The following is a 24,600-nucleotide window of genomic DNA, read 5'->3' as shown; positions in this document are numbered from 1 at the left end:
ATTTGTCCTAATGCAGGACATTAGCAAATATTAGTTTACTAATGTAATCGTGTTGAGTTAATTTTAGTAAATTTCTTTGGTATTCTAATGTTATTTTTTATCAAGTTTTTGTATATTCCCCTTCCATTATATTCAAAACTTCCCCTTTCTGTATGTCTCGGGCCAATAAGAACGCATTGACATTTTGTGTAGAATTTACATTTTATGATTTCTGTCTATGTTACATGTTTTACACAGCACTCTCTACTCGGTTTGTGTCTATGCTACATACGCGAATTGTTTTGTGTGTAGTATAGTTTGAAAAGCAGCGTTATCGATATTTATCTGCTGAATTACTCTTTAACTGTATAACAGTTTCTTGACGGACGTTATTCTATTACAATTGAAACGGCCGATAAGGCTGTGAACTACCCACGTTTTAAAATAACTGTATTACCAAAAACTCCATAGGAAACTGGGTTACAAGATGTCACTATTACGAAATGACGAAGTTTCCAGTGCTTCGGTTCGGAACTACAATAAACACAAGGCGAGTATTTTTCAAATGCAACAACATTTAAGTTTGGTAAACATCATTTTCAACATGAACCTTCAATACGATTTCAAAAAATTTAATTGATTCAACAAATTTTTAAATTGAAATAAAAATTAATAGTATCAATTAATTTTTTAATTGGCCTTCAATTAATTTTTAATTGATACTATCATGTCTGTTAATTGGATCAATTAATTTCGTAGTGTAGACACCAACGGTCGCCTAAATTTTGTCCACCTTTGAGAGGTGTGCAGGTATGAGATTAATGTGTTAATATAGCAAATGTCCCCAGACAACTGTCCACACCCTCACAAAAAATCGCTTCTGTAACATATACTCCCAAACATATTTTGCTTCAAGCATATACATTTTTGGGTATTGCCCAAACATTTATATGTTTGATCTCTTCCAATATATAATATGTTTGAAAGCATATTGGTCTAAACAATATATGTTTGGGTAGTCTAAGTTCCAAACATTTTGTATTTTTGCATCCAAATTCAATAATGTTGTCTTCCAAAAAACAATATGTTATTATGTGAACATATAATATGTTTGGAAGCATTTTGCACCCAAAAATATTATATGCTTAAAAAAAATTCTCCCAAACAATATTGTGCTCAAAATTTTATTGATTTATTTATATATTTACAATCATAATGAATTATGAAAATAAACAGGTAATATAGGTGCTAACAACATAGGTTTTCCACCTGAATGCTCAAAATTTTGTTTCTGCCTAATTGTATATTCCCCCACATCTTTCTCACTTCCACGAGATTTTTTAGTTCTTAGCACCTTTTTCTGTAATACAAACATTGTAGAAGAAATTATTCAATTTTATGATTTTTTTATTTTAATTTTACCTTTTGCCGGACGGGGATTCGAACAGCGGACCTCACAGTTTGTAAGGATCAAAGAAGTAGCTGATCAATTGCCCAAGGAAACATAATATGTTCTAACATATATGTCCCAAACATGTTATGCTAGTTTATGAACATTATATGCTTGCACTCAAAAATATTGTGTTTAAAAATTTTTGTTCCAAACATATAATGTTTATAGCCAAACATATGAAAAACAGTCTTTTTCATCCGTGCATGTTTGGGAGGTGGCCGGGTTTCGGAGTGTCTAAGTTTCAGAAGTTTCACATACTTCGAGAATTACTTCTATATGGCCAATATATTAACGAAATTTTAGTTGAAACTTGGGCTGTCATTCGACATTATCCCGAATCCCGGTATTTTTTATTTTTTGGGAACCCGAAAAAATAATCCAAATCTGTTAATAAAATCTTAAAAATTTTTATTAATAAATCGGTGTCTTCATTCAGTTTTTCATTTTTTTTTTCGTCTGCAATACGATAAGATCGTATATATCTAGTGAAACGTTGGATGCCTTGCTATTTTTAAGAGGTTACTTAAAACAATTAAGTAAAAAAGGAAATCCTTAAAACCTTTTGTTGAGTACTAAAGCAATATGAAATAGCCTTTTAATTTATTTTTGTGTTCATAGTTTTCTGCTAGGTAGCAATTTGATTTAATTTACTCTTTTTTAATTTACTGTAATGTTTTTTTTTTTTGTTAGGTTTTTTTTTATAATAGAATTGAATTAAACCAAATGTACTACAATGTTTGATGCTGTCGATTGTTATTAATCAGAATATTTAAAGAATCCAAAAAAGATTCAATATTTTGAAATTCCGAATCCCGGGTTTTTATAAAAATCGATACCGAATGACATCCCGCTACGCTTAAATCCAGTACTACGTTGTGCAGCGAAGTACGTGGAGAATTGGAAGTAATAAATGTGGACAATTTTGAACAATTAACTGAAATTACTCCAAAAAGTTTGCAATAATTGAATAAAAACATTAAGGATGTCACAAAACTAAAAACTAAATTCTAAAAAATTTATTCTATTATGTCACAAATTATATTTAATTTGAAATGTATTATAAAATTTGTTTAACAATTGCAATTATGCACTGTTAACATACAGGCCTGTTCCAGCAAACGCATTCGCTAAATTTTTGCGAATTGGCTTTTTGAATTGAAATTGGTCGTGTTTGAACTCGCGAATTCAATATTTTATGACAAAATATGTCCAAAACCAAATAATACATAAAACTCTTAAGAGTTTATTTGTACCAATCAAGCCCATATCCTAAGTAAAATCAATAATTTTCTAATACTCTGTATGTCAAGATTGACAGCCAGTCCGAACACTTGAGATTTGTAAAGAGATTTTGGTTCTAAATAGCGAGATTTCGTGTCTAAATAAACTCATCGCCTGATTTGTGTTTCCATAATGTGAACAATTACGCGACAATATGTGAAAACCAGAACAGGCAAACTTTGCCGTAATATTAAAATAATTAAAGGTCGATATGACATTTGGAGGATAAATTTATAAAAAAATATACTCACTCAAGAAGTTGGTCTAAAAAATTATGGCGGCTTGTCGACAAGAGAAAATTTCCGGACAATTTGTTTCTTATCTACATTTTTCTGATAGGAATTATTGTTCAAGAAAATTTTTCTTTTAAGTATACATATGACTGTAATGTATAATTCTTTCTTATATGATTATAAGTATATAATTTTATAAGTATATAATTTTGAAAGAAAATAAAATTAAACAAAAAAAATTTTTATTTTTAAAATAATTTTTATTTAAAAGATTATCAAGGAATTAAATCTTCGTTGTTCTATGTTTCAAAATTCACATCAATGTTGCAGATTATATCATCATTAGACCGAATAATATTTAAAACCCATGGTTCGATATATCTACTTGATATTCCTCTTCCTCATATTCTTGTTCTTGTAGTTGAGTTATTACAAACAAATGAAAAAATTCATTATATAGCAAATAAAGGATATAAGAAACTGTGAAAATACACAATAGTTGTGTTCCTTTACGTACTACTAGTTACTACTTTTACTAGTTTTTACTAGAGACCGTTCCTCAATCCCAAAAAATAGTAAAAGTAGTAAACAATTTTAAGAGAACAATGTCAAAATGCATGTCTCTTTTAAATTTTTTTTACTACAAGTTACTCGACAAATTTTTTCGAGTAAAGGTTGTAGATATGTCATGACAAAAATAATTATTTGTTTTCAAATTTTCGAAACTAAAGTAGTTCCAAATCGCTTTTTTGGAAATAATTCTGTAACTTTTTAATGGATTAAGATATCATCATAATTTTTTCTTTGTGTCAAAGCTGAAATGTTTTTCTCTATATTTAGAGGTTTGTAGGTCCCTAGTGGATTCACGGGCTGGTCTATAGACGTTGGAAGTTGGACACCTCGGATGTATGAAATTTAGTGTTACTTGGCAAACGCGCAATTATGCACCGATTTTCATGATTTTTGCTTTGCTGGATAGAACTTATAAACTACCATAAAAAGATTGTGTATGTGTGCGAATATATCCAATATTTGCGAGATAGGGCCTTACAATTTATGTTTTTTTTGCAAAATTTGAACAAAGTGGGGTCTGTTTTTTGAGTCTACAAGGACTACATTCCTTATAAAATTCTACGTATTCTGGAGGAAAATTTTGTGCACCTTTGTGCTTTAGATTTAACGTGTGGACTCCACAATTTGGAATTTCAAAACAATGCCGAACCAATACCCTTCAATGGACCAAAAGTACCTCTAAGTTTTGAATTTCATGCAAATCGGATAAAAGTTTTAATGTCAATGTCATGAAGACCCCAATACGGGGGTCGGTTCATATGGAAGCAAAATCGAAACTTAGGCCGAAGTAGTCCCATCTTCAAAATTGACCTGCATGTAGAAGAAAAACGTGTCTGGTAAAATTTCAGCACTATAGGTTCATTATTGAAGAAAGTAGCCTGATTACAACAGATAGCCAGACAGAGAGACATCGTCTTATAATTTCTCCCTGATCAAGACTATATATACTTTCTATAGTCAGAATTCGTTATTTGTATGTGTTACAAACGGAATGAAAAACCCCACCTTATAAGATACTGATAATATGCGCTATTACTCTACTTTATAGCCCAGAAGCCAGAGTTTTACTTTGATTAAAAATTTTGCAAAAGGAGTACTTTTTATAACAAAGTAAAAACCATAGCTTCTTTCTATCGTAATAAGGATTTCAAAGTTTCCTGCAAAAAATCTGCCATTTGTCAAAAAAATTTCGATATAAAAGTATTTAATTTATCTACATGTTTTGAAAATATTTATTCAAATCACAATGCTTCTTTTGTTTTTTATTTGACATTTTTACAATTTTTATTATATTTTCCTTCCTGTACATTTAACAAATATAGAAATCTGAGAGGATTTTCAATATTACTCTCTTTTACTACTTTTTACTACGAGTAAAGTAAAGGAACACACCTAATGTTTGTTACTTATATGCTTTTTATACCCTTCACCACTACTGTGGTACAGGGTATAATAAGTTTGTGCATTTGTATGTAACGCCAAGAAGGAAAAGTCTGAGACCCATCGTTTAGTATACCGATCGTCTTAGAATTAAATTCTGAGTCGATTTAGCGATGTCCGTCTGTCTGTCTGTCTGTCTGTCCGTCTGTCTGTCTGTTGATGTATTTTTGTGTGCAAAGTACAGCTCGCAGTTTTAGTCCGATTGTCCTAAAATTTGGTATAGGGTCCTGTTTCGGCTCAAAGACGATCCCTATTGATTTTGGAAAAAATCGGTTCAGATTTAGATATAGCTGCCATATATATTTTTCACCGATCTGGTCATAATTGGCGTGTATATCAACCGATCTTCCTCAAATTCCGTACATCCGAATATTTTATGACTCTCGAAAAACTTGCAAAATATCAGCCAAATCGGTGGAGATTTAGATATAGCTCCCATATATAGCTTTCGCCCGATTTACACTCATTTGCCCACAGAGGCCAATTTTTTGCTCCGATTTAGTTGAAATTTTGCACAGGCAGTAGAATTAGCATTGTAGCTATGCGTGTCAAATTTGGTTGAAATCGGTTCAGATTTAGATATAGCTCCCGTATATAGCTTTCGCCCGATTTACACTCAAATGACCACAGAGGCCAATTTTTTGCTCCGATTTAGTTGAAATTTTGCACAGGCAGTATAATTAGCATTGTAGCTATGCGTGCCAAATTTGGTTGAAATCGGTTCAGATTGAGATATAGCTCCCATATATAGCTTTCGCCCGATTTACACTCATATGACCACAGAGGCCAATTTTTAACTCCGATTTAGTTGAAATTTTGCACAGGGAGTAGAATTAGCATTGTAGCTATGCGTGCCAAATTTGGTTGACATCGGTTCAGATTTAGATTTAGCCCCCATATATATGTTTTTCTGATTTCGACAAAAATGGTCAAAATACCAACATTTTCCTTGTAAAATCGCCACTGCTTAGTCGAAAAGTTGTAAAAATGACTCTAATTTTCCTAAACTTCTAATACATATATATCGAGCGATAAATCATAAATAAACTTTTTCGAAATTTCCTTAAAATTGCTTCAGATTTAAACGTTTCCCGTTTTGAGTCTATAGATTTTGTAGAAGTCTATCAAATTCTTCCAGTGATATTTAAATGTATGTATTTGGGACAAACCTTTATATATAGCCCCCAACACATTTGACGGATGTGATATGGTATCGAAAATTTAGATCTACAAAGTGGTGCAGGGTATAATATAGTCGGCCCCGCCCGACTTTAGACTTTCCTTACTGGTTTTCTTATAGAAATTGGTGTTCATATGAGATCTGTCCCCACAAAAAAGACAACAAAATTTTTTATAGCCGATTTTATTTTAGTTCATGAAAATTAGTTGATTTTAGTTAAATTTTGCCAAATGTGTGTTATTTTTCGATTACTTTAATGACGTGAACTAATAATGAGAAATATTAAAAAATACATTTTAACCATTTTTAGTACCAATTTTTTCTTCCAAAATTTGAAATTTAATAATCCATTTTAATGAATACAAACTTTGTGAAAATTTGCTTTGGGATATTCTCCATCAAGTTGTAATGAAATCTGCAACAAATATGTATAATTTTATGACTTTTTTACTGATTTAGTTTTCAATTTAGTGAAAATTAGCGGCTAAACTCGAACTTAATACTCACCTTAAAGGTGGGTATTAAGTTTGAGTTTAGCCGCTAAGATCGTCATTTTTTCACTAAAGCTGAGTACTATGTTCAGTTTTCAAGCTGAAAACCAGCTTGTTTTCACGGTTACATTTTTTAATTTATTTATTTAGATATATAAAATTATTTGCAATCAATTTCTTGGGTCTTTTCCATCCACTATTTGGCAAGATTTGATCAAAATGTAATCATCTTCATAAATATATTTGTACTTTTAATTTAGTGTTTTCGTGAAAAAACCGAACATAGTACTCACCTTAAGGTGGGTATTAAGTTCGACTTTTTTCACTAAAGTGAAAACTAAAACAGTAAAAAAAGGCATAAAATTATACATATTTGTTGCAGATTTTATTATAACTTGATGAGGAATAGCCCAAAGCAAGATTTCAAAAAGTTTGTATTCCTTAAAAAGTATTATTAGAGAAAAGTAATCGTGAAAAAATGGCGATTTTAGCGGCTAAACTCGAACTTAATACTCGCCTTTAAAGTGAAAACTAAATCAGTAAAAAAAGGCAACATGATTGGGAATAGCCCAAAGCATCGTAATTTTTTCACGATTACTTTTCTTTAATAATCCATTTTAAGGAATACAAACTTTGTGAATATTTGCTTTGGGATATTCCCCATCAAGTTATAATGAAATCTGCAACAAATATGTATAATTTTATGACTTTTTTTACTGCTTTAGTTTTCACTTTAGTGAAAATTAGCGTCTAAACTCGAACTTAATACTCACCTTAAACTCGAACTTAATACCCACCTTAAACCTACATTTTTTTCATGATGGGATACATTCTTATTGTAGGCTTATAGTTGAGAAATAGATGCTAATGCGATGTATTCTATACTTTGGAGTAATGTCTGTTGAGAACGCGATTTTTATAACAATATCTCATCTTTGGAAAAAAATGTTTGAAAGCTTTTATTATTATCAGTTATTTTGATTTTTCTCTCAATCAACAATCAATAAACTAATCGTAGGGTGTGAAATTCCCATTATGGGCTGCGGTCGACTAATGATTTCGTGCAGTATCGATTACAGTATTATCGAGTGATATCGTTATCCCTTAATCATTTTGCCATCTCTACTCACCACGAAAATAGAAGAGAGGATAAATACAAGAAAAAAAGAGATTGTCACACGACACAATAAATTCATTTTATTATTTATGTGAAATATTTTAAAGAAATTTATATTTAAGAGTGTTTATTAATAAATAGTTCCAAAATATGGCCGATAATAAACCACCAACTGCTATGCCACCAGCTAGTGAACCCTTCCCAGGTAAGTAATTACACTGTGTGCAACACAAATCAGGCGATGAATAGAGAAAGAAGAATGACAACAAAAATACGGAGTAGAGTACTCACCAAGAAAAGAAACATGGAATATAATTTCAATGCCACCTTGTCAATAAAACCTCTATTTTAAGGCTCACGAACACCTGGCTGGAATGATCCGCCTCCGATGACTTATAATCCCTTGGCAGCAGGGACACCGGGACGGACTCGAATTTTGAATAAGCGTGTTGCTTACCCATTACAAGGTTCCGTGACGTCAACTACTCCAACTACTAAACCCACGGCAGTGGTTTTGCCCAATCAATTGGTAGGATTGAAATTGCAGAGTTTTTGATACATGCCTATAAATAAAATGTATGTTTTTTTTAACAGACAATACCTCCACCACCGATGGCCAGTGTGCAACCTGTGGCAGTTGTCCATCCCATGCCACCCATGTCATCACAGAACTCCGGCAATCAAAATGAAAGTATTCAATTGCCCACGGATGCTTTAACAATAAGTTTTCGCAACCTAAGAGACAAGGTTCCATTGGTACAAGAGTCAGTTAACGTAAGACGGGAAGAGATCGAAAGACGTCTAGGTATTATAGAACAACTCTGGCAATCCGGAAACTTGAGTGAGGCTGTAAAAGAAAAAATCTACAAATTAAGTTTGGCTATTCAGCGTAATTCCCATAGTGAGGCAACCGAAATATACACTTCGCTAGTCGCCAATCATGCCAACGAATGTACATCATGGGCTGTTACACTACGACACATAGTTCTGACAATAGCACCCACACAAACGCCTCCAACCGTTGCGACTTTTACTGCGGTAGGAAGCAGCGATATCAGTCTAATGGGATCCAGTTCCAGCGGCCATGCAACATTATCATCTACAATACCCACCATGACTGTGACGGCTATGCCACGTTCTGCAACGAATAGTAGTGATGTAGATGCCGATGCCAGCCACAATGCTCCAATATCAAGGGTTCAACACATATGATAAGCAAGTGGAGGAATATCAGAGCCGTAGATAGGCGAAAGTTTTTATTTATAAATTTATAACTTCCAAGATGTATGTGTGTACGTGTGTTTATTTGCTTATAAGGCTTTTAAACTCTCGAGAGAAAAAAGTTTTAAACTTTGGTATTCTAAACAATGTAATAAAAAATTATAATAATAATAATAAAAAAACTCTTCGATTACGTTGCTACATTTTTTTCTTACAGTTAAACATTCTTTTTTATAGGCGGAAATCCAAAAACATTTAGCAATAGCCGTAGATTTGTTCTTGTTCGAAGGCAATTATAGTGTTATTGTAGACCCCTAAAGAGATATTTCGCATTGATATCGAAATAGTTGAAGCAAAAATCAATCACAAAAATTAATAGTATCAATTATTTTTTTAATTGGATCAATTTGTTAATTGACTTTCAATTATTTTTTTTTAATTGATACTATCATTTCTGTGATTGAAGATATTTCAACCAATGTGTTTGAACCAATCTCCAGATTTTACTTTGATGAGCTATATGTCGCCATGTTAGAAACTAGGCAGTAATCTTACAACTCTCGTATAAACTCCTGTTTTTCGAGTGCAGCCCGATAAGGACTTTGTTTTACCGCCTGCTACAAAATTATCGCAAAAACTACAAGGCTAAACAGCGCAGCAAAATTAAGGATTATTTTGGATGCTGTGAAAGGTGTCTCTGCCAGAAATGGCTTGTTTCAAACTTTTTTAGGTTTGTGACTGTCGCAAAGATGTAAACGTCACATACGTGTCGCAAATATAGAAAAAGTAGCAAACTTCGCAAACTCAAAGTACTTCAGTCTCTTCAGGTACTATGAACTACTCGATGGTGCGGTAAACGTGACGGTCGGTACTCGCTCATAATTAACGTTTCACGAATTTCTGCAGGAACGGAAAGGAAGGAAAACTACTAAAGTTTTGCATAAGTAAATTGCTGTTTAGATAGAGAATTTTATTTTTAAAATCACTTTTTGGCATATCCATACTAATTAAATTTTTTCAAAATTGTAGCTAGTAATTCGCTGATGCAACTAAATTTAGGACAGACATTATGGACCAAGCAAACCAATAATAGTTTGAAGTTGCGAATGACAGATGTAAAACCAATAAAGTTTTGAATAAATACAATATAAAGCATTTTTTGCATCCCTGGTTTCTGCTCCTTCGGTGGTCGTCGGAGGTCGCAACGTGGTTTTGAATGAGCTATGTCCAGGTGCGCGGTAAACGTATTGACAGACCATCAACTGGAGATTTTTGAAATAACAAAATTCTCATGAAACCTCTTCACACCTGTGTTGTGCCTGATTTAAGAGCTCTACTGTGCAGATCTGCCAACAAGGGATGATTATCGGGTTAAAAAAACAGGGGGTGCTACGACAACACGTAGTTATGTATTCGCACTAGAACCTTAAAATGGAAAGCAGTCACTGTTTGCTGAAATAGCAAACATTCGTTTCTGGTTTACGAATTCGCAAAACGCAAAATGTTGGATTGTCATTAACTTATGAACCATTCAATCTTTTGCACCGAAATTTCTCCCAAAAATTTTTTACATATGGTTCTTATGGATAGAACAGCAAATAAAAATTTCATGTTGTATATCTTTGTAGTTCGGAAAATAGAGGTTAAGGAAAATTTTGCGTTTAAGAGAATACCAGAATATTGGGGATTGTCTGCTATTTCTTAAACTCGATTACACTAGTTTGGTTGAAACAAATAAAAATGTGACTATCCTAATACAATTAAAACAATATTTTATGAATATCTTAAGTATTTGCCCAAAAATCTGAATATTTATCACCACTACTGTAGTACAGGGTATAATAAGTGTGTGCATTTGTATGTAACGCCAAAGGGAGCCACCGTGGTGCAATGGTTAGCATGCCCGCCTTGCATACACAAGGTCGTGGTTTCGATTCCTGCTTCGACCGAACACCCAAAAAAGTTTTTCAGCGGTGGATTATCCCACCTCAGTAATGCTGGTGACATTTCTGAGGGTTTCAAAGTTTCTCTAAATGGTTTCACTGCAATGTGGAACGCCGTTCGGACTCGGCTATAAAAACGAGGTCCCTTGTCATTGAGCTTAACATGGAATCGGGCAGCACTCAGTTATAAGAGAGAAGTTCACCAATGTGGTATCACAATGGACTGAATAGTCTAAGTGAGCCTGATACATCGGGCTGCCACCTAACCTAACCATGTAACGCCAAAAAGGAAAAGTCAGAGGCCCATCGTTTAGTTTGCCGATCGTCTTAGAATTGAATTCTGAGTTGATTTAGCTATGTCCGACTGTCTGTCTGTCTGTTCATGTATTTTTGTGTGCAAAGTACAGGTCGCAGTTTAAGTTCGATCGCCTTCAAATTTGGCACGGGGTCTTTTTCGGGACAAAGACAATCGCTATTGATTTTGGAAAAAATCGGTTCAGATTTAGATATAGCTGCTATATATACTTATCGCCTATGTGGTCATAATTGGCGTGTTTATCAACCGATATTCTTCAAATTGCGTACATGCGAATATTTTATGAGTCTCGAAAAATTTGCTAAATATCAGCCAAATCAGTTTAGATTTAGATATAGCTCCCATATATATTTTCGCCTGATTTAGACTCATATGACCACAGAGGCCAAAGTTTACTTCCGAGGTCATAGTTTAACATCGATTTTCGTGAAATTTTACACAAGGAATAGAATTGACATTTTACCAACCCGTGCTAAATTTGGTTGAAATCGGTTCAGATTTAGATATAGGTCCCATATATATATTTCGCCTGATTTAGACTCATATGACTATAGAGTCCAAAGTTTTACTCCGATTTATGTGAGGCTATGCAAACGGAGTATAATTAATATTATAGCTATCCATGCCAAATTTGGTTGAAATCGGTTCAGTTTTAGATATAGCTAGAGGCTAGAATTTTGACTTTATTTTCTACAAATTTTTCACAAAGAGTACAATGGATGGTCAAGTATGTTAAATTTCGTTGAAATCGGTTCAGATTTAGATATAGCTGTCATATATATCTTTCGCCAGATTTAGATTCATATAACAACCGGAGACCAAATTTTTATTTCGATTTACTTGGAATTTTTCCCTCAGGGTAGAATTAAGATTTTAGTTTTGTGTACCAAATTTTGTTCAAATTGGTATAGATATATATAGTATAGCTCCCATATATACATACGCCTAATTTGGGAAAATATGGTAGAAAATTTCATATTTTACAACGGAATTTTTTGCAATTCGTTTTATTTATTAAGATTTAACATTCTATCTAACTGTGTCGAATTTTATCCAAACCGATTCAGATTTAGATAAAACGCCATATATTCTTCCGATTTAGGCAAACTTGTCACAGCATCAGCTGTCCAGCATGTCCCCATACTTTCCCCAGAAGATTTAGATAAGGTTCCGGCTGTGTAAATGTCGCTATTGCCAAATATTGTCACAAACCCGACAATTGACCACATATCTTGCTGAAATCTGCCGATGTCCTGTGAACTCACCACTGCTAAGAAGCGAAAATAAAAATTCCTCAAATTGTCCTATACGACACTATTGTGCCATAAAATTGATTTAGCTTTATATTTCCCATTTTTACTTAATTGTATTTCGTTTAAGGGCGTTAGCCGATTTTAATTTAAAGTCTAGAGATTTTGTAGAAGTTTAAGAATGTTTCTCCAAATCTGTTCTGATTTAAATATTTGAATCTGAGAATGTAAACCTTTAACTATATAGCTCCCACCAAATTTGAAGAAGTTGAGATGGTATCAAAAATTTTGATCCACATCGTGGTGAAGGGTATAGTATAATCGGCCCCGCCCGACTTTAGACTTTTCTTAATTGTTGTAATTCTGTATTTTATAGTTCGTTTTTTTCAAATTTTAATGGAAAATTTTTGTTTTTCAAATAGGTTAACCCCCATTTTCATGAAGCTCCGTTAGTGCTACGTTAGCTAACGAACTTTTAAACCATCTTGCTAATATATTCAAAATGCCAGTTAGGAACTTAACTGCTAAATTTTTCAGTTAACCGGAGAGAAGATATTTTCATTTTACTTTCTGTTAACTGGGAGTTAAAGTCTAACGGAGCTACATGAAAATTCCCAGCAAAAACTAGGTAACCACAACTAATTACAATTTGCATTACCAGCAGTAAAACTCTCATTACACGTTGCATTGCATTGCGATGAATTATAATGACTAACTTATAATGACAATAATAAATACGTCTCAGTAATTTGTGATGATTATTCTCAAAATGTAATGCAGTTGACCGATAATGGCTCAATAAAATGGAATAAATGTAATCTAACGTTGATTCTGACGATTTTTTCAGAAATTTCACAATAATGGTGATTTAAATGAATGTAGGTAGTAATAACGAATTTAGATAATTCTGAGTTATATGTACATCCAAATTTACATCTCTCCTAATGGATTCGTTATAAACGGCATTCTGCATTGTATTCTTTTTATTATTTTCATAAGGTTTAACATACACTGAAAGAAAATATTATGAGGCCAATTTTTTTTTGCGATTTTTGCTTAGCATAGAAGACGCATAACGATATTTGCCTTGTCCAAGAGATAAACTGTTTAAGAAAGTTGTTTTGTCCTTACAATTCATTCGACTTAAAAATGGGTATAATTACATGACAAATATGTTTGCTGGACTAATATTAACTTGGCTTTAATAATTCTAAAAAACTCTTTACAATTAATGACATTGTCTTTAAATTTGTTGACTTTTGGTATTTAGCAAAGCTAAACAGGAGTAAAAAATGCGGATGTCTTTTAATACTTTATTGTCGTTTTTACTTGAAACAATGCATTTGAGTTGCGAGTATAGTTAAATTTCTAAAGGACAAGAACAAGAAGTCGAACAAATCCGAAAGATTCAAATTCGTCTCCTAGTATCTCTTCAATTCTCCGTTTCTTTGACTCGGAATCAATACCAAATTAATTAGTGTAAAGACAAAATCCTTGGAACCGGAGAAGCTTTTTATCAGCGTAGAGACAGAAGTATTTATTTTCGAGATTTGGATACCTGAGGAAATAACTAGTTATTTTACAAACTACGAACAACTGATTACATATTAGGTGATCATATGCTCTTTATACACTACTTATTTCATGGCCGAACGTATGCCTGAGGTGAAGTACTTTCCTCCTAGGACATGCGTATGTAAATGTAATCCGGAGCGATATCAATTAATAAGTGGTTATTAATTCTAAGATAGGCTTACCTACAAGATTACCGGGTAATGAGAGTTTTTGCTGGGTGGCCGTAAAAAGAATAAATAAAATAGCAAAAGCATTAGACATCGACTTTTTTCTATGAGTGTACAATTTGGTCTTTTAGTAGAAAAATCAATTTCGACTTTTTATTTTATTTATTTTAACTCGTTTTACAATCAAGCCCAAATGTATATCTAGATTAGAAATAATACAAATTAAAAAAAAAAAACAACATTTTTCAAAATATATAAATTAATATAGAAAATTTTATTAAACACTTTTTAAACACAACATAGAAAGAACATTTTATATAAACAGTATATATACGTATTAGTGCGTAGAACGAATATTTTAGGTAGATTAATAAATAAGGCGATTTTTATGTGTACTCATGATAACGGCTCAATAAGATACATAATGCATTTGAGCACTTATGATTATCTTCGCAATATTTAAATTTACCAAGGCAACTGGGTGCCATCATGTTGATAAAATCCACCATTATGAGAACTATTAAATTTCATTATAGTTTCAATAATCTCAGCTGTTGTAGGTTCAATATCCATGGGAGCATTTGCTCCACCCATATCGGTACGCACCCAACCAGGATGGACAACAACACAAAGAATTTTATATGGTAATAAATCAACACTGAATGATTTTGTTGCAGCATTTAAGGCCGCCTTAGAACAGCGATATGTGAAGAAACCTCCAGTCGTATTGCTACTTATTGAACCCAAGCTAGAGCTCATATTTATAATGGCGGCACGATGCACACACATTTCCAATGAATCATTAAGTTCCGAAGCCTTTTTTAGCAAAGGCAAACAAGCTAAGCTCAGCATTACAGGAACTACGGAATTAGTTTTAAATGTATTCATCATATGATCGGCTTTAACAGCATCAAGGTTGGGTTCATCATATGCAATGGCAGCATTATTAAAGAGAACATTAAGACCTTTTCCTTGTGTGGTCTCATCAATTTGCTTTACCAAATTCTCATATAGCTCCGTATTATTTAAGTCTGTAAATAAAAGAGTAATTAACAAAAGATGACCAGAAAATTCGTGATACTATATAATTACCTATCTCAATGATATGAATATTGGGGTGTTGTTTAGCCAACTCTTGTAGGTCCTTGAAAACAGAAGAAGAAAGCAAATGTTAATGTAATTTTAAATTAAATTAAATTTAAATTAAAAAAATAAAATCAAACAAATGTCTTAGGGCTTTTCTACGCCCAAAGAAATTTGTTAGTAGATACTGCAGACCCAAATTTGCTAAAAGAGCAAAACATCTACTAAAAAGATATTATACCCTAAACCACTATGTGGTCAGGGTATAATAAGTTTGATCGGCCAAAAAATGTGCCTACCAGAAATATTGATTTTAGACCCCATAAAATATATACCGATCGACTCAGAATCACCTCCTGATCTAGCGCTTGGTGTCCGTCCGTCCGTCTGTCCATGTATTTGTTGTTCACAGGATTCCGGTCGCAATTATTAACCGATTTTGATGAAATTTGGTACAGGGAGTTTTTTGGGCACAAGGACGAACGCTATTGAATTTGGAAGAAATCGGATCAAATTTAGATATAGCTCCCATATATATGTATCGCCCGATTTCGACAAATGGGGTCACGTTGCGCTTTTTTTTCAAACGGATCGTCACCAAATTTGGCAAAAGGTAATCTTTTCCATCGCCCTTCAAGTCTGCAAAATTTCATCCAAATCGGTTCAGATTTAGATATAGCTCTCATATATATGTATCGCCCGATTTTTATAAATTTGGCCATAAAACCCTTATTTATCAACCGATCTTACTCAAATTTGGCTAAATGTAATCTTCTATAGCACTAACTATATGTGCAAAAAATCATCAAAATCGGTTCAGATTTAGCTATAGCTCCCATATATATGTACCGCTCGATTTTTCTAAATTTGTCCATAAAACCCTTATCTATCAACCGATCTTACCCAAAGTTGGCTAAATATAATATTCTATAGCACTAACTATATGTGCAAAAAATCATCGAAATCGGTTCAGATTTAGCTATAGCTCCCATATATATGTACCGCCCGATTTTTCTAAATTTGACCATAAAACCCTTATTTATCAACCGATCTTACTAAAAGTTGGCTAGATCCAGTCCTCTATAGTACTAACTATATGTGCAAAATTTCATCGAAATCGGTTCAAATTTAGATATAGCTCCCATATATGTATCGCCCGATTTTAAAAAATGCGCCCTTATAACCTTATGTTTGACCATACAGGCCTCTTTTCGTAACTGATCTTACTCAAATCTTGCACAAGGTAACCTTTTGTAGTATTAATCAAACCAGCAAAATATTATGCAAATTGGTTCAGATTTAGATATAGCTTCCATATATATGCATCGCTCGATTTTCCCAAATTTGGCCATAGTATTCTTATTTATTAACCAATGTTACTCAAATTTCAAATTTTGATGTACTAGCCGATCGTACTTATACGTACTTGTAGCTCTTACATAAGAATATTGCTCGATTTTTTCAAATTTGTATTTATTACCCACACTAATTTAACGATTTTCTCTTTTTTAATAATGGACTCAATATTAGTGGCATATTAATTCTGTAGGTGCAATATCAACACAGCCAGTGTTGCTAGAAGTAGGGGAAATTCCCTATATGTAGGGTTTTTCTAATATTTAGCGTCTTGTAGGGACGTAGGGCCACATTTTCACTCAACACAATTTGTAATCATTTTTACATTTTGGTAGCTCTAGAGGAGGATATTAGAAGCCGGCAAGGCTTGATCTTTAACAATGTGTGGTAAACTTTGTTCCTGTAGAAAATTTTGTCAACATTTTATTTCTATAGAACATTTTGTCAAAATTGTAGTTCTATAGAAATTTGTTTCAAAATATTATTTCTATAAAAAATTTTCTCAAAATTTTATTTCTATAGAATTTATTGTCAAAATTTTATTTCTATAGAAAAATTAATTACAAAAATTTGTTTATAGAAACTTTTTCCACAATTTTATTTTTATAGAGATTTAACAAACAAGATTACTAATTTGGGTAAAATTCTACCAACTGTGGCAACCGTGGTGGTAATACAAATTTATATTCTAAGTTATATACGTTGCATATTCATGTTTTAAGATAATAAAGTACTTAGAACCATTTTTGTTTTGTAAAATTTTTTTAAATTTAACGAAAACTATAGTAGGGAAAATTGTTTGGGAATGTATAGGAAAGTAGGGAACTTTTTTTTGTCCTTGTAGGGTAAGCCGGACATTTTCCCTGGAAACATTGACTATGAGCTATAGTCAGATTGACACAAAGCACCCATAGACATGTACCCCTTAATTTTCTTAAATATGCAACTGCGGTTTATCTCCCAGACCTATATGTTACCCCACAAATGCTTATGATTACTAATTCTGTAATGGAGGTTTGGGGTATGATATAGTCGGCCCCGCCCGACTTTCTACTTTACTTACTTGTTTTAATTATGTTTCAGCCAATCTAAAACATGTTTTAGTGTAATCGAGCTTAAAAAATATCAGACAATGTTTGCTATTTCAGCAAGACTTTCTGCTGTTTTAGCAGACTGTTCTGTGGCCCCTACTAAAAAATTTCTTTGGGTTTTGAAACTATATGAAATATGCCAGTGGGACGAGTGTTATGTTGCATGGCTCTTGCAATTCAACTATTTCATGTTTTGATATTTTGTTCACGAAGAATTATATAAAATAAAATAATTTAATAAAACTTTCAATATACATATGTTTATATTCTATATAAAAATTAGTTTATCGATTTTTTACATCATTTTTTTTTGCATCTGGGGAATATAATTTCACTTTATTGTTTCTTAACTAAAAAACAAAACTTAACTGACTAAAACAAAAACAAAATTAATATCCTAATACTAATTGGCTGCGTATGTATTCTACCAGGGTAATTTTTCACCATTGTGCTGATAGAAACCACCATTGTGGCTGGCATTGAATTTCATAATGGTATCGATAATTTCCGCTGTTGTTGGTTCTATTTCCAATGGTGCATTTTTTCCACCCATTTCTGTACGCACCCAGCCAGGATGTAAGGCCACACATAGAATTTTAAAGGGAAATAAATCGATACTTAACGATTTAGTGGCCGCGTTCAAAGCGGCCTTGGACGTACGGTAGGCATAGAGGCCACCTGTTTCATTCATTTCTATTGAACCCAGCATGGAGCTCATGTTTATAATGGCAGCTCTTTGTACACACAAATCTAATGCTTCATAAGATTTAGAGGCCTTTTTAAGTAAAGGCAAACAGGCTTTAGCTAACATAACAGGCACCACGGTATTTGTTTCCAAAGTATTCATTATATCCTCTGCATTAGTCATATTAATTCTAGTCGATTTTGGAGAAATTCCGGCATTATTGAAAAGTACATTGAGGCCATTGCCACCGGTGATTTCATCGATTTGTTTAACCAAATTTTCATGGGAATTGATATTTCGTAAATCTGCGTAAAAGATACACAAGATTTAGATGATATCTATAAAAGCCCTTGAGGTTTAGCAATACTTACCAATTTCCATAATATGAATATTGGAATTTTGTGAGGCCAAATCTTGTAGGTCCTGAAAGTTTAGGTTTAGATTTGGAAAAGAACCAAAAAGTTTGTTTTAGAAATTTGGACAAGCTAAAATGCATTTTTTTGTATTAAGGGTACATATATGTAAATGTGCATTTGTTCAAGTCTATTTGGGAGTATTATTCGTGTGGCATACTTTATGTCAGGACTTATAGACTTAAGGGAATTCGAAACTTAGGACTTAGGTTTTTAAGGTTTTTAGTATATTTGGGAAGGTTCAATGGTTACAAAAGGAATTACTTAAATATTAAATATATTTTCAGTTGATGTTGTACCAAAATGTATGCAAATAGCATGTGTTCTATTCTAGTTTTGGTCTAAAGCCGCCATTGTTTGCTAAGCTATAGCTATTTTTTGTGTTATTTATAAACTTAAATTCCCAAAATCCCGCCTGTTTTCTACTCAAGGCAAATTTCAATAATGAAACGGATTTTCCTAAAAATATTTGCTTGTACATTCCAATCCTCAATTAATATTAAATGCTTCCAATGTTGTTTTTTTCGAATATAATGTTTTTTTTTTTGTTTGGAATATAATTAACTTATTATATTTCCATCCTATGGTACCGAGTATAAAAGATAAAATAGAAAGTCTCTGTATTTAGTAAACGACAATATAAATATTTCCCTTTGTCAGCAGGTTTGTTGCTGTTTTAACAAATTTATTTACAAACTTCCATTTGGGTAATTTTTTAACAAAGACAATTTTGAAATGAAATTGTGAGAACATTCCCAATTATATTTTAAATCTAACTTTAAAATAAAAAAGTGAAAGGAAATCTCGATTTCGTTTCTGCGAACAATTGCCCTTTTTCCTGCCCAACCGCCTAAATGATAGTGTTATTATACCCTCCACCATAGGATGGGGGGTATATTAACTCTGTCATTTCGTTTGTAACACATCGAAATATTGCTCTAAGACCCCATAAAGTATATATATTCTGGGTCGTGGTGAAATTCTGAGTCGATCTGAGCATGTCCGTCCGTCCGTCCTTTCAACAGACCTTTCACGCTAACTTCCGAACGAAACAAGCTATCGACTTGAAACTTGGCACAAGTAGTTGTTATTGATGTAGGTCGGATGGTATTGCAAATGGACCATATCGGTCCATTTTTACGTATAGCCCCCATATAAACGGACCCCCAAATTTGGCTTGCGAGGCCTCTAAGAGAAGCAAATTTCATCCGATCCGGCTGGTACATGGTGTTAGTATAGGGTCTCTAACAACCATACAAAAATTGGTTCACAGGGGTCCATAATTATATATAGCACCCATATAAACCGATCCCCCGATTTGGCTTGCAGAGCCTCTAAGAGAAACAAATTTCATCCGATCCGGCTGAAATTTGGTACATGATGTTAGTATATGGTCTCTAATGACCATGCAAAAATTGGTCCATAATTATATAGAGCCCCCATATAAACCGATCACCAGATTTGACCTCTGGAGCCTCTTGGAAGACCAAAATTCATCTGATTCAGTTGAAATTTGGTATATGGTGGTAGTACATGATATTTAACAATCATGCCAAAAGTGGTCCGTATCAGTCCATAATCATTTATAGCCCCCATATAAACCGATCCCGAGATTTGGTTTTGGAGCCTCTTGGAGGAGCAAATTTCATCCGAGTGAGTTGAAATTTGTGGATGATAGTCTTTCGTAGAAGTTTCTACGCAATCCATGGTGGAGGGTACATAAGATTCGGCCTGGCCGAACTTACGGCCGTATATACTTGGAGGAGCAAAATTCTTCCCATTCGGTTGAAATTTGGTACGTGATGTTAGTATATCGTATCCAACAGCCATACAGGACTTGGTTCCTATCAGTCCATAATTATATATAGCTCCCATATAAACCGATCGCCAGATTTGACCTCCGGTGCATTTTGGAGAAGCAAAATTCATCCGATCTGGTTGAAATTTAGTACGTGGTGGTAGTATATGATATTTAACAATCATGCCAAAAGTGGTCCGTATCAGTCCATAATCATTTATAGCCCCCATATAAACCGATCCCGAGATTTGGTTTTGGAGTCTCTTGGAGGAGCAAATTTCATCCGAGTGAGTTGAAATTTGTGGATGACAGTCTTTCGTAGAAGTTTCTACGCAATTCATGGTGGAGGGTACATAAGATTCGGCCTGGCCGAATTTACGGCCGTATATACTTGTTCTAAAGTTCTAATAATACCAAAAGCATTGACAAAATCGTTTAAATTTTGTAAATTCATAATATTGCGAGGCATTCTAAATAAAAAAGCTTTATGGACAAAGGTGATTAAAAGTTAGCATGTGGACACCAAATTGAGTTATCTACCACAGCCAGACTTATACTAAAGACTATGGAAACGTTCATTCGCCCGAACGGAATCATGTATAGGAGTCATCTATAGATTTGTATCTGGCGTTTTATTTTCAATCAAGTTCCTTAACCTTCTTTGTGCATAAAGCTCGAATAATAGTTACAAATAAAATAATGCATTTGGACGTTAATAGTTTGTTCCGATATCAGGCTAACATGACTAATTTGCCAAAATCATTTAAATTTTGCAAGCAATTTCAAAAATATTGCAATTTTTATAACAATAGATATTGTCTTAAGTCACTCTCTCAGAAAAAGGCTGCATCTATAGTTTAGTTTGTAGGTAGGAATGCAGATCGTTATATTTTTTATGTATAGCATTTAAATGGTTCTAAGTATCGGCCTTTGGTACAATAAGACAAGTCTTCTTCCCATAAGAAATGGTTCGCTACTTATCCTAACGAAATTTTAGGTAGCTATAAATTCTGCTGCACCGCTGACGAAATTTTTTGCTCATATATTGTAGATTTTGACAACTCATGGCAGCAACAATTTGTGCATGTAACATTTTTAATAATTTATTTACAAAATAAATGTGTAATTTATTTGCATACTTGGACCAAATATTTACAATTTTTAATTGTGATCAAATAATCTGATCTCCATTTTTTTGTCGGAGACCTAAATAGATTTTTGCTATCAAAAATTTCATAAGAGCTGTATATCGGCCTATAGCTAACAGTAAATTCGGCAGAATTTACCACAAAATATTGCATGTTAATCTAAACACCCCATTATTACTATTTTCATTTATACGTCATACGATCTAATTTAGGTAGAACTGTATATAACGGTTCAACGAAAATGCAACCCTGGCTGTATTTCCAATAGCAAAATCCTATATATTGCAAAGAGAACGAAATTGCGAGAGACTGGAATTGTCATTTCATAGAAGATAGTGAGATAAAAACTATTACAAAAAGAAGTAAATAACCCTATACACGGCTTATTTCATTTCGCAAACTTGTACGAAAGACGCTGTTTCGCGGTTGTGTGATACCAAAAAGAAAATTAGGAGGAGGTACTTAATAAACATTGTGTGTGAATATCAAATCGGTGTGTTATTAGAAAAAAATTAAAGCTTTTAAATTATTTTCTGTGGTACTCGTAGCTGTAGCTGCTATACTTGAAGTGAAACGTCTAAAAATGGCACCAGTAACAAGTAAGTAAAACGATGCGATGCTTATGAACAACTGGCAAAATTATCGTCATACACAACACAAATTAGTATGCTGTCTTGCATGACCTCCGGAATTCATACAAACATACGTATTTCAACAAAACATTCCCGCATTAATAAGGTTCAATGTACAAGTAAAAATGATATGAAAAGAAAAATGTGTCTGGCGTCTTACCTTTGCTTGATCCTTATTACGGCATGTGGCAAATAAATGCTGTGGAGGTTTGGGTAATTTTACCAAAGCTTTAACCATACCCAAGCCAAGACCTCGATTACATCCGGTTATTAGAATTGAATTCATGATGTTTTAAATAGGCTCTCACAATCTCAAAAACTTGCTAAAATTTCTTCCTGAATTACTACTAATCTAGAAAGATATGAACAATGTAAAAAAAGAATAAAATGAATCAAAAGATTAAGCAAGTGCTATCGCATTGTGAATCATAAAGATTGTGTGAACAATATATTCTGATAAAAATAATATATTTATGAATTCCTATTTCTCACTTGTATTCCTCTGAACGGCTTGCTAGCAATATCGAATTGAATGGAAATTAAAAGAACATCATGTCATATCGGCATTTTTAACAATTGTTGCTTTTTGCACATTCTCTTCATTCGAGATTCCATTGTCAACTCTCTCTCTCTCTCATGAGAATTTACTTTTGGCATTTGAGTTGTCAAAGTTTTCCAAGCCGACTTCCAGTTGTCTGCGAAAAACACTGTCAAATACTCGCACATTTGTGTTTATCTTCATTTTAATTTTAAGTGCAAAAAAGAGGTCAATTTCGCGATTTTTTGTTTATTACATTTGAAAAAGAGTAACTAAGAACTAAAATCGAAATAAATCAACATCAATGTTTACTATATGGAATTCAAAAGTGGTTGTTACATTTATACGTTCCACAAAATCGACAATTATTGCGAATAATATAGGCGCAAGTAGCACGAGAAGATCGATTGCAACAAATTTACGTCAACAACGTACTATGAGCCAATCCGGATCTCGTAAGTAGTTATGGCCGAGAACTTCTAAACATCGTCATAGTTTAATGTAGTTAGCTCGTTCGATTATATAATTATCGAGGAAATAATTTCACAGAATTGTGAAAAATCGTCATTAATTGTTGTGTGCTTACTTTCTGTGTAGTCATTGTTTTTTGCAAAGTCATTCATTTGCTCATTGATTAAAATTCTTTTAGCATTGTTTTGCCATTGTATACGATATCGTATGTATTTATTTACTTACTTTCTAACCTGTTTTTGTCCAGCTGCTGTTTTTTTTATTAACTGGTTGTTCTTTACGTTTTTTACTATTTGAGTGTGTTTGCTCTTGTGTTTCGCAGTTTTTTGTTTCTTCTACAGCAACGTCATTTTGGAATAATTCCAATAGGAATTGTCAAACTGTCAGCTGATAAATATTAGGGAGGGTTGTTGTTGAGTGTTGAATTTTAATTGAAAACGAACATTTCTAAAGTTGTGGCTTTATGTTGTTTCACTGTGTTTAAATTTTTTACATAGGTAGGTGCTAAGTTCGTGTTTAGTTGCTGATATAGAAAATAAATCTGTTAAAGCGGGTCATAAATCTACCTTAGTACAAGTTGTCCGATTGGTCAAATTTTTGGCTAGCCTATAGATTTTTCGATTCTAAACACAAAATTTTTACCTATATTAGGAAAGCTTTGGCAATGCCTAGCACAAGATTACCTTGTATATTGGGTGTGTTCTGGGCTGAAAGTTGAGTTGATATAAGCGCTGATTTTAACATTGATTTCGACTTCAACACTAGGAATAAAGAACTAGGAATGTTGCAAGACAGATTACTCGAATGCGGAATAGGGCAGGAGAGAGATCTATACAAGAGCATCAAATCCATGAGCACTATCCGAATCTGAGTTACGATTTCCCCCCTTATTTTGTGGATACTAATTCGCAAACAGTTATGAGTTTGATATTTCGCGCGAGGTGTGCCCTCATCAACCTGAGTCCGAGAGCTTTCGGGAATGACACAGATGGCACATGTACACTTTGTAATCTACAGGTTCCTGAAAATACTATTCATTTTATTGGAGTATGTCCAATATATGCATACGGAAGGAAAAAATTTTTTGGAAAGAGTCCACTAACACTAAACGATTTTTACCATATACTTAACGGCAACCACTTCAAGCCTCTCATAAGTTAACATAT

The 24,600-nt window shown here is 33.2% G+C and overlaps 3 protein-coding genes across 9 annotated transcripts in view; 2 read left to right on the top strand and 1 right to left on the bottom strand.

Annotated features, from left to right (window-relative positions):
- Positions 1 to 7,765: 7,765 nt before the first annotated feature.
- On the top strand, positions 7,766 to 9,164 carry LOC142230031 (steroid receptor RNA activator 1). Its single transcript, XM_075300639.1, has 3 exons — positions 7,766 to 7,952; positions 8,101 to 8,276; positions 8,342 to 9,164. The coding sequence occupies exons 1-3, from the start codon at positions 7,898 to 7,900 to the stop codon at positions 8,957 to 8,959; spliced, it is 849 nt and encodes a 282-aa protein (XP_075156754.1). The 5' UTR covers positions 7,766 to 7,897; the 3' UTR covers positions 8,960 to 9,164.
- A 5,296-nt stretch (positions 9,165 to 14,460) lies between these two features.
- Positions 14,461 to 24,600, bottom strand: part of sni (SDR family oxidoreductase sniffer) — a 13,636-nt gene continuing 3,496 nt past the window's right edge. The window contains exons 1-4 of one of the 4 annotated variants that reach the window (XM_075300809.1): positions 23,660 to 23,774; positions 22,586 to 22,777; positions 15,312 to 15,363; positions 14,461 to 15,250 (exon numbers count right to left, since the gene is read on the bottom strand). In XM_075300809.1, the coding sequence (XP_075156924.1) occupies positions 14,685 to 15,250; positions 15,312 to 15,363; positions 22,586 to 22,711 (744 nt within the window). In that variant the 5' untranslated portion in view covers positions 22,712 to 22,777; positions 23,660 to 23,774 and the 3' untranslated portion in view covers positions 14,461 to 14,684. Of the gene's footprint in view, positions 15,251 to 15,311; positions 15,364 to 17,982; positions 18,740 to 18,805; positions 18,858 to 22,585; positions 22,778 to 22,917; positions 23,034 to 23,659; positions 23,775 to 24,600 lie in introns of those variants that run through there. The other 3 variants (XM_075300808.1, XM_075300811.1, XM_075300810.1) reach the window with 3 other exon arrangements.
- Positions 22,123 to 24,600, top strand: part of Trxr1 (Thioredoxin reductase 1) — a 20,994-nt gene continuing 18,516 nt past the window's right edge. Inside the window, exons 1-2 of one of the 4 annotated variants that reach the window (XM_075300806.1) lie at positions 22,123 to 22,251; positions 22,342 to 22,392. In XM_075300806.1, coding sequence (XP_075156921.1) covers positions 22,377 to 22,392 — 16 coding nt within the window. In that variant the 5' untranslated portion in view covers positions 22,123 to 22,251; positions 22,342 to 22,376. Of the gene's footprint in view, positions 22,393 to 23,123; positions 23,419 to 24,600 lie in introns of those variants that run through there. The other 3 variants (XM_075300807.1, XM_075300805.1, XM_075300803.1) reach the window with 3 other exon arrangements.

The sequence above is a fragment of the Haematobia irritans genome, chromosome 3, assembly GCF_050003625.1.
Source record: "Haematobia irritans isolate KBUSLIRL chromosome 3, ASM5000362v1, whole genome shotgun sequence".
Classification (NCBI taxonomy): Eukaryota; Metazoa; Arthropoda; class Insecta; order Diptera; family Muscidae; genus Haematobia; species Haematobia irritans.
This window is presented reverse-complemented; position numbering and strand designations above follow the sequence as displayed.

Bases quoted from the DNA above. Each gene is read 5' to 3' on its own strand.
- LOC142230031 (XM_075300639.1), top strand. From the start codon at position 7,898: ATGGCCGATAATAAACCACCAACTGCTATGCCACCAGCTAGTGAACCC. The intron at 7,953-8,100 runs GTAAGTAATTAC...CTCTATTTTAAG, and splicing joins AGCTAGTGAACCCTTCCCAG to GCTCACGAACACCTGGCTGG. The intron at 8,277-8,341 runs GTAGGATTGAAA...TTTTTTTAACAG, and splicing joins TGGTTTTGCCCAATCAATTG to ACAATACCTCCACCACCGAT.